The following is a 10,354-nucleotide window of genomic DNA, read 5'->3' on the forward strand; positions in this document are numbered from 1 at the left end:
CTTAACAGTAGCACTGCAAAAAGCAAATGTGCTAAGCACTTTGCCAGAGTAACCTTCCATGTAGACTTTTCATCTTAAATACACACAACTGAAAACAACTACAACTTTTGGAAAATTATGTACAAACCCAATACTTCCTTTTGATTACATATAAATACAAATTAGCTATTTTTTTTTTCCTAAAAAGTGGTTATAATAGTAAATAAATACAAAATAAATCTGACCATTATACTTCATGTGCTGGGGTCGAACCCATATAAAATGTACAACTAAATACATTTTAAAATCTTTAAGGAATAATTCTCTGATTAAAATATTTGTTTTTTCCCAACTTCTTTTCGTAGATATAAATATATTTTCAAAATAACTGTGTTTTTCTTTTCTCCATTCCATTCCATAAATAAAGTCTTCATTGGGAAATATTAAAGTGTCAACTTGGGGTTTTTTTTTTCTTTTTTCTTTCTAAAATATATATATATATATATATTTATATATTTATTTTATTTTGCTGTGCTAACGACACCCGCAACCCTCCACAACCATGTCCTGATAATTCTTTAATACGACCTTCTCATTCTCATCAAGGTACAGCATGGAGATCGCACTCAGTTCCGTGGGGACGCAGCATGCCTTAGGAATCTTAGAGTTCACTGAGTTTACCAACGTCTGCACGATGGCATGATTAGTGGAGTTCAGGTGATCGGCCAGGGGAAAGGGGCATTCCCCATGGCAGTAAAAGGCATGATACCCCGGAGGGGCTACGATCCAGTCATTCCACCCTACGTCGCTAAAGTCCACGTACAGAGGGTGTCTCTTACAGCTGGACTTAAGGCGTTTGCGCTGTTTGTGTTTCGCTTGACGTTTCTCTCTTTTGTGGAGAGGGTGCCCCTTCCCATCGTGGCCAAAAGTTACTAGCAATGGTCTTATTTGTGACCAGCTGTGCTCGTCTTGGTGCAAAGACCTGCTAATCCTAACATGCCTCTTGGAGACACCCTGGTCCTCCGCTAAGTGGGCCACTTCTACCACAAACCCGTGGTTGGTGAGGCCCTGTGCAGTCCACCGCATCACAGCCGGGGTGACGTCGAAGCTCTCCCATCTGCTTGCATTCTGAGTCACCAACCTGGTGTCCAAAAGTCTAGTCACGGGGAACTTCGAGTTGGCTGCTGCAGGTCTTATAATTTCATAAATATTAATCCGGTGATGGAAACTGCTATTGTTCTCCAAAGTCTCCTGCATCTGTTCCCGAAAAAGCTGCAGTTCGGCTGAGGTGATAAACTCCGCGGTGGGAATGGACGTTAAGTTAAAGAAGAAGCGCCGGGTTGTTTTCCCACTTGTTTCTGGCAGTTCTTCCAAAGATTCTAATTTGATATAAAAGGGTGGAAGAAAAGAAAAGAAAAAATATTTGGGTAAGATAAGCAATGACCATCTGAATATAGAAAAGAATGTGTAAATTTCATTTCAGGGTTTGATTTAACCCGTATAGAAGTTTGCAGCCAGAAAATAAAAATCCCCCCGTTTAGGTAAAAATAATCTCCCTTTCTACACATTTCTGTCAATGAGCCTACCATGAAACACAATTTCATCATTCATTCTCATGTTCTTCTCCAATACATGAATACTGCCTTCCAGGTGGCTATAATAATGGGGGAAATGGTGAAGCATTTCTTTGGAATTCGCAGACTTTAGGGCAAAGAAAAAGTCTGCACTGTAGTTAGTAGAGGTCTAATGAGTGAGGATTGGAGGAAATTATTGCATTTCGTAAAAAGAAAACGGCTTTAATGTCAATCCCTTAAGCGGTATTCTCAAACATTGCTCTGCAATTTAGATGATTTACAAATCTCGATACACAGATTTCAGTTTCCTAATTAAAGACTCTGAAACTCGGCATCAATGATGACATTTTGCAAAGCACACCCTACTATTTTACTCAAAAATCCAGAGACAAAAGCATGGCCAGGAATCTGCTTCTTTGGAAACGTAAGGGTGGTGCTGGGACACTGTAGTAATTAAGGCTGACAATTTCAAAAGAAACAACTTCCCAAGCGTTGTCTGTTCTCTCACCTCCTTATGACCTCGAAAATCAGAATCTCATTTTAGATGCTTTTAGAAGAAAAAAAAAAAGGACTCTCCTGTTTGTAATTCCTTTATCTTTACAAAAATAAATCATATTAAAAAACAAACACCTCCCCAAGAATAGATACAAACCCCCCCAAAAAAGATGAAAAAATCTATAAAAATGCCATGATAGTCAAAACACAGAGATAATCTCATCCTATTACAGCATTATTATCAGTCTATATCTATTATCATTGTTTCAAAGTAGTAACTAAAGTGGGCTATGTGTAAAAGCTCTTTCTGGTTAAGGATTCCTGGATTTTAATATTCAGGAGTACCGTTTTCCAAACAAACAATAGAAAACAGCATAGCACCTTGAGTGCTTGTAGTCTGCAAGTCGTCCAAGGTACACAATATTTTTAAATTGATTGTACACATGATTGTATGCAACACTGGAATTTGACATAGTTAGGTTTCTCTTCTTCTAGCTTTACCACATCCTGTCATTTGTCAAAAAATATATCTGCTTCATTCGGGATCCATCATAAATGCTAACAAAATTTAGTTGGCCATAGTTCCGTGTCTTGACCATAAGAGGACACCATACTCTCATTAGTTTCATTGTTGTATTTTTCCTTAAATGAAACAGCTAGAAGCTGATCACAGAATCTAAATGCCGCAGTGAAGGAGAACCACTTCAGAGCATTCACTCAAAGGTTCGACCTGTGTAAACCATCATTAAAGCAGCAGTCATCATTGCAAGCCAAGTGGGAGCAGCAAGTTCACGTGGGCCGATTATACCAAACTATGGAGCAATGCTTCAATGTGAAGATTCCCACACTCTGACCCTCACACAAGACATCTAAAACACCTTATACTTGCAAATGCAGGATCTGATTCAGTGGGTCTGGGGTCAGGCCTGAGACTCTCCATTTCGAGCCAGCTCCCATGTGAGGTGATGCTGAGAGCTCGCAGACTGCCCCTTGGAGCCCAAAGGTTTTAAGTAATGTTTTTCATACTCAAGTACTAATTGCTGGGAGCACATGTGAAACTGTGTTTTTGTTGAATAATATAAAAGTGAGCAGACTTGCTAGTGTTGGCCAAGGAATGCATTGAGGCCTTTGAAATAGAAAGACCTCCTAAAACTCATCTACATACTTGAACATGGAGACTGTCAGGCCAGGAAGTGAGCCTTCCGTGGTCCCTGTGCCTCCTAATCCACACCTGTTGGGGAAACATTTTGAGAGCCACCACATCCTAAACCTACTATAAACGAGGAACACATTATTTTTAAAAGAATCCTCCCAGCAATGGAACCAGGACTCTATGTGGATCCCAACAAAAATCAAGGATTGCATTGGGTTCCTTTCCTCTCCTCCTTGCAATTCAGCCTTCTGATCTTTGCCCTGAAGGCATTCTTTCAACAGAGATGCTGAGGAAATGGTACCAGAGGAAACAGGAGTGAAGTAAAAACCAGCCATGTCCCCAGACACAATGACCCAAAACCAGACCTGCGCCTGACTTCTCCGAATGCCAGCATACCTAAGAACCCTTCTTTAAAAGGCAAATTATCCCTCTGACCAGCTGTATTAATGAAGGTACCCAAAGAAATCACAATGGCAACAGAAACCCTGAATCTAAATCCATACATTGTTAACAAATTATAAAACCACAGACGCCTGGACACACACACACACACATACACACACACACACAGCCAGAGGATAACAAGGAAGGGACAATCTCCATGACAAGCAGGAGAGACAGGTAATTTTTGTCAGAAGATGAGTATAAAGGAGGCAGAAAATAGAACAATAAACCTCCAAAGTTATAATATATCAAGTTGAATCAGGTAAAACCACCACCTATTGACCAGATTTAATCTATAAAAACAGCAATTTCATGAGCTTCACAATCTCACTTGGGACGGGGCAAAAAAGATAATCACTTAGTTATGCCCTTAATGGGGGGGGAGTGCACTGTTAAATAGTACCAAGTAATGTGAAGAAGACCTTTCTCTGACTTTTCAGCTTCATTGCAGGCAATCTGTTCTTTGAAGGAGCCTCTTCCCCCTTAGCACAAAAGCCTATATGACAACACCCCCAACTGCAGACTCAGGTCAGAAAAGTGAGAAGTTTTCTGAAACCCCCACACCCAGGAGAATAACTGGCCAAGGTTAGGATACCTACCACCCTTTCCTTTAACCTGCAAGGGAGCAACATTAATTTTTTCTTCGGCTTGAAAAATCAAAACCTATGTGAAATAAAGTAAATAAAGAAAGCAAATAAACAAAACTTCTGCAAACTATCCCAGCAAGCCAGGAGAGTCTGAAAATATAGATAGAGCACTTACCTAAGTAGGCGGTGTATGCATTTTGGGGGCTTATACAGTTGTTAATTCTCTGGAAATAACTCTTATAGAATGATCTGAACTTGACAGGGATTTGAGGACTCTAGCCTTTCTCAGATCTGGGTTCCTGAACCCAGTTCTTAATCAAATAAATGTTCTTCACGTTTATTTAAAAGTTCTTAACCAAATAAATGAAGCCATGACGGCAAATATATGGGGAAGTAAAAAAAAAAAAGGACTAATAAGGCAAGGACATTCAACCTCTCCTTAAAAGTGAAGAATCATCTACACTCTGTCAATTATTCACCTATCAAAATAATCCTAGAGATAAGGCTGAATTCCATCAGCTAGCCTATGTCCACTCTGGCTTCCTCTTTCCTAGATAAGGGAAGAATATAACATAAAGAAGTCATAGTGACAATGACAGCCAGTGTACTGAATGCTTCTTTGTGCCATGTCTGGGACAGAGAACTTTATATGAATTATCTCACAACAAATTGATTAGAGGGAAACTGTTATATCTCCATTTAGTGAATGAAATAGTTGGAGCTCAGAGAGGTTATGTGACTTTCCTAAGGTCACAGAGCTAGTAAATGAAGAGCAGAGCTGTGAACGTGAGTCTCCTGCAGTGCCCAAGAGTATGGCTACTACACGGCACTAGGTAATATAGCAATGAAACAATAATTCTAGCAAAAGTCAGAACCATTAGGAATACACTAATAATTAATACAATGATAACTATAGAGTGTGTTGTTTCCCAACTAAAGAGATAGAATCACGCTACCCAAGTATGGTGCAGTCAGTGCACAGAACTAAATGAGCTGAACAAAGTAGCAGGGACATGCAGATCTTATTGGAACCACTGATGTTCTGTGGCTGTTTTTTTGTCCTACAGTATGGTGAGCTTTAGCAAAATAGTGAATTATCATTATGCTTTGAAAATCAGCAACACTATCTGGATAAAAATGTGTTCATTAAGATAAAAACAACAAAACCTAGGGGTATTCTAGCCAATCAGTAAGAGCAGAAATTACTGAAATAAAATGAGTGGCTGAGAATAATAAAATAATATTTTCTAGCATATAAAACAATGGTCATAGAACTGATAGCTCTAAGAGAAAAAGATAAAAAAAAGAAAAAGGTGAAAGTGAGTCAGTTAAAAAAAGAAAGAAAATAAAAAAGACAAGCACAGAGATGGCAGCTGAAGGAACTAATAATGGTCATAATAGTCATACACACTAACCCTGCTGATGCGGCCACTGCCCACCCTTAGCTCCAACACCTTCGGAATGATTGAGCGCCCTTGTCTTATCCTGACCACTTAGTGAAATACACAGAGGGCAAGTCTTAAAACAAAACAAAACAAAAAAAAAATAGCTCAATGAGGAAAAAGGAAGAGAAATTATAGAGGAACCCCTCACTCACAAAGGTAGAAAAAAAAGTGTTAGTGCAAGTTCTACCATTGGGCACCAAAGCCACAACCTCTATAACCACTTCCAAATAGAGTATCTGTCCTACTTACGGGGTATTCTATCATCACACTTTAGTACCTGGGGACAATAAGGAAGTACACCAGGAAAGCATTGGTTTTGGGGGTGTCCAGTGTCCAAATCCTTTAGTCACACTGGGAATGTGATACAAGTTCTCCTTCACAGGGCAACAATTGTTTCTTGAACTTTCTTGCTGTATGGATACTTTCACAATAATTGTATTTGTGGGAACAGGGTTAACCTCTAGCAAAACTCTTGTCATAGAGGCAAATCATTCAGTTATTTCCTGCAAGAAGAAGACTGTGCCTTTCAGAGTCTGGAGAGCAAGCACCCGGCTTCTGGATATTCCAATCGGACAGGAAAGTGTGAAGCCTTGTTGCACAGCCAAGGGAGTCAACCCATTTCAGTGTGTTTCTCACTATATAGCACAGCACTAAATGCTCCTTCCAGTCATAGAAGTGATTTTTCTATCCTCAGTGGCAGCCTGAAAGGCCTATGTGCCCAAAGCACTTCTTAACAACTTGGAAAAAAGAAAATTATTTCAGCACTTGGGCTTCCCTGAATAAAAGCCATTGCAGAAGGCACAAGACAAAGTTTGAGGAGGAATGACAACTGATAATTTTGTCTCAGATCGCCTTCCATGTGGTCCCATTATCTTCACACATTGGTTGAAAGAATTTCATCAGACCTCTTGTCTCGTAATGTCACCAAAACATCCAGATCCCACCCACAAACAAAACCAACAAGTAATTCTTATAATCGGGTCCTTTGGTCCTTTACCAAAATGTCCATTAATTCTACATAAACTGAATTCTGCCCTTAAGCCAGCATCCTCAAATCACATGGTTTATTAAAACATTCTTAGTGCCATGTGTGCCACAAGGATGTTTATAAAAAACAAATCCTGGCTTGCACAAAAATGAAATAGTCCTCAAATAGTGCAGTATGTGGCCTAATGTTGATATACTAGTCTTAACAAGAAATGGGTTTGTTAAAATTGGGGACAAAAAATTCCATAGCTTTTCTCTAACATCTAATTGCATTAAGAACTAAGGTCATTGAAAGTTGATTTCAAGCAAGTCAGCAGCTGCTATACTATTTCACACATAACAATGACACTTTTAAAGATATAGAATCTGAGGTATTAATTAAGCACACTATTTAAATTAAAACAACACATTCAAATAATTTGTAGCCTGTTCAGTTTTGATCAAGAGAAAGAATAAAGCAGACGTCAGTGATGGAATCCTCATGCAGCTGAGTATCTTCAGTGTGCAATTATTTAAATGATCTTCCTTTTACATTATGAGAGACACACAAGACCTTCATGACCTTCAATATAAAAAATGGTTTCCGTGTCATAGTTCCAGAAGAGGTGGCTGAAACAGCCGCTCCTGTTCATCTTCTACCCAGAGAAACTATTCTAACTACCATTAGCTGAAATGATGAGCTGGCTCTCTAATCGTCCAGAGGTTATGATGAAAACATTTCTACATCTCAGAGTGTAGATTCCACTTGAAATTTACCACCTGGGCAGGGCAAGGCAAGAAAAAGGGAACTTCACTCCCAACTCCCAAAGATCCTACAAGTGGTTGCCCTGTGACATGCAACTTACTGATCTTCTCTGGAACTTGTAGGAACCCATGCTCCAGTTAGACTGTATTAAAGCCAGAGGTGCATTTAAAAGTGTAGAAAAGGAACTGAAGTGGAACATATTTTTGTCAAATTGCTCTAAGAACGTAGGTACAACCGATCCCAAAAGCTCTAAGATATTTCATATTCATTAAATGCCTTTGCGATGAAACAAGCAGGATATCCTACCTTAGGGGGAAAAAAAACACATCCAGTATCACACAAGAAAAAAAAAAATCCACATTTCAATGCACACGAAGGAGATCAGGCAGCTGCTGCAAAAGCTTTTATCGGAGGCTTCCCTTGTCTACTCCGAGTGCATCTCAGATTTAAGCACAAGACAAGAAAGTCATTGTGAAAACAATAAGATTGATTGTGGAATTGATCTCCCACGGGGATTAGACAGGGATTCGAAATTTTCCAAAGCAGGGCCAGATCAACTGTAAATTAGAAAGACTTCAGACCTTGGGCTTTGATTTTTCAATACAATCTCTGAAAATTCTGCCCTTGGCTGTCTAGCCTGAAACCCTGGCTTAAGCAAGAGAGGCAGATTTATAGAGTGAGGGTTTCCAAACAGACGGAAAGAGATCCCGATCTGCACCCCCCCCCCCCCTTTACTTTTCCCTCATGGAATTCTTGCTCGGTTGGCTGACTAAGGGGCATGCCTTTTGCCCTCATCTTCCCCATCATTTGATTTCTCTCCAGTTCCTGGGGGAGGAGTCGCTCTTCTGGCTGCAAGCCAGGAAAAGGGTGCGGATTTACCAATGGGGAATCCCTGGTTCCCCCACCACACAAGCAGTGCGTTATATCCAGGTTCAGAAAGATTCTTACAGTGACAAGACTGGAAAGAGCTTCCGTGCCCCGGCCAATCTGCCCTTCCAGGGATGCCTGCAGTCTGCCCACCGTGGGGCGCTTTGCAGGATGACTCCCCGCCTCCGTCCCGCCCCCACTCACTCGCTCCACGCCTCACCTTCGTGGTGGAAGCTGCGCACGGTGTTGGCGAGGCTGGCTGCCCTCTCCAACCGGTGGTCCGGGGCGGGCGCGCCCGGCTGGCCAGAGTGCCGACGGTACAGGTCCAGCATGTAGGGGGGCACCACGGCGTCCCTGCTGGGGGTGGGTCTCTGCTTCAGGCCGAACATGCTGAGCAGCCGCAACTCAAACTCGCTCAGGACGTCGTCTGAGGGCTGGGACGAGGAGCGGCCAGCTGACGCTGCGAACTTCCTCCGGCCCAGCTCTGGAATGAGGCCGGCCGCGCCGCCCAGGAGGATTTGGTGAAGCAGCAACGCTAGAAGACAGCGGGTCCCGGCCACCATGGTCGACCTGCAGACAGGGCCAACGTGAGTCACCGAGTTCCCCGCCCAGCCTCTCCCCCGTCAGCCCCTGTGGCCCCCGCTCCCGCTTGGTCCGCCAGCCTCCTCCTCCAGGGTGCCCAACTGGCTTGCAACATTCGCGGGGGTACTTCAGAACGACTGAAGCTCGAATGATCTGAAGAATGTTCTTGAGCCCTTCCCATCCCACTCTTCATTCGTCTGACATGATTTTGTACCACCCCCCACCCTCCCAGCGTCAATGACTGTCACCTTTTTTTTTTTCTCTGTGACACCCGCGCTGACAGCCAATGCAGGAAACCTGAGAAAACCACCACTACTGGGTCTGACACCCCTTGCTTGTCCCCTAAACAAACCCAAACACACAATGCTCAGCGCTTGCTTGCATATAAATACGCACGAACGGTGCATGTGACTTCCTTAAAGGCACTGTATAGAACTTCCTGATACACAAAGTCTACAACTTCCAGACCCAGTCAACTCAAGGCCACAACTTCCGAAGCCACTTGCAACTTGTGGCCCACGCGCCTCTAACCTCAGAGAGGTCGGGACACTCCACTCCAATCCTGGACCCTTTCCCCTTTAATGCAGTCAAGATATACAAGTATCTTACTGGTATTACATAAATAGCTAATATCAATTCACGTGTCATTACGAGGTGGCACTGAACTACTACCCTTCGAATTCCTGAAAACAAACAGAGAGAACCCTAACTTGAGTAACGTCTCAAATGGGATGCGGCTCTGTCTAGAGACAGCAGACCTCCCGGAGAAACTTGAAGAGCGAAGGGATGGCCACGGTAGGGCAGGCATACAGGTTGGCAGCTAACGGGTGAAATCCAGAGGCCACCCTCTCGAGGGGATTTGGCCTTTTTAAAAAAAAAAAAAAAAAAATCATATAAGTGTTAACAGCCCTAATAAAATATCCAAGAGAGGGGAAGGAGGAGGGGCGGAAAAGTGCGAGCCAGACGGGCGAGGTTGCCGGTCTCTGGGTCACCGGGGGCAGTAGGAAGGGGGCATCCCAGCAGGAGCTAGGCTGGCTGCACGTGGACTAGGCGAGGGGTCTGTTTACGTCCGGCCTGGCTGGACCCCAGAGGGCTCAGCTGCAGCGGCCGCGGGGCACCGCGCCCATCCTTCCCAGTCCCAGCCCGGGGCCCACCTTCTCTACCTTTAGGAGACCGCAGACCGTCTAAGAAGCACGCGGGGACACGTCCATTGAAAGAGCCTCCACATGGAAAAAGCTCTGGCCGAAGGACCTGGCGCAGGGAGCGAGTTCCCTTCCTTTGCCTCCTCCTCCTCCCGGGTGCCGGCCGGGCAGTCCCTCTCCTCACGCAGGGAGCGGCGTCTCGGGGTCGGGCCCAGCGAAGAAGTGGAGGGGTTCGGAGGCGTTACGGCTGGGTCCGAAGACACCGGCACGAAGTGGGGAGACCAAGTTATTCTCCCTGCAAGTTCAAGAAGTCTCCAGCCAAGTGCTGACACACAACAACAGCGAGCAAGGGGA

The 10,354-nt window shown here is 43.4% G+C and overlaps 1 protein-coding gene across 2 annotated transcripts; it reads right to left on the reverse strand.

Moving 5' to 3' along the window:
* Window positions 1-372: 372 nt before the first annotated feature.
* Window positions 373-10,154, reverse strand: BMP2 (bone morphogenetic protein 2). 2 transcript variants are annotated; one of them, XM_066387208.1, is made up of 3 exons: window positions 10,022-10,154; window positions 8,497-8,846; window positions 373-1,358 (listed from the first exon to the last, which is right to left on the reverse strand). In XM_066387208.1, the coding sequence occupies exons 2-3, from the start codon at window positions 8,837-8,839 to the stop codon at window positions 514-516; spliced, it is 1,188 nt and encodes a 395-aa protein (XP_066243305.1). In that variant the 5' UTR covers window positions 8,840-8,846; window positions 10,022-10,154; the 3' UTR covers window positions 373-513. The 2 variants fall into 2 exon arrangements, with proteins under 2 accessions (XP_066243305.1, XP_066243306.1); XM_066387209.1 differs by having other exon boundaries at window positions 10,013-10,141.
* Window positions 10,155-10,354: the final 200 nt, after the last annotated feature.

The sequence above is a fragment of the Saccopteryx leptura genome, chromosome 5 (assembly GCF_036850995.1).
Source record: "Saccopteryx leptura isolate mSacLep1 chromosome 5, mSacLep1_pri_phased_curated, whole genome shotgun sequence".
In the NCBI taxonomy this organism is placed as follows: Eukaryota; Metazoa; Chordata; class Mammalia; order Chiroptera; family Emballonuridae; genus Saccopteryx; species Saccopteryx leptura.

Coding starts and splice junctions, on each gene's coding strand:
- BMP2 (XM_066387208.1), bottom strand. CDS start 8,839: ATGGTGGCCGGGACCCGCTGTCTTCTAGCGTTGCTGCTTCACCAAATC. Junction 1,359..8,496: donor GCGCAGCTTCCACCACGAAG/GTGAGGCGTGGA, acceptor ATATCAAATTAG/AATCTTTGGAAGAACTGCCA.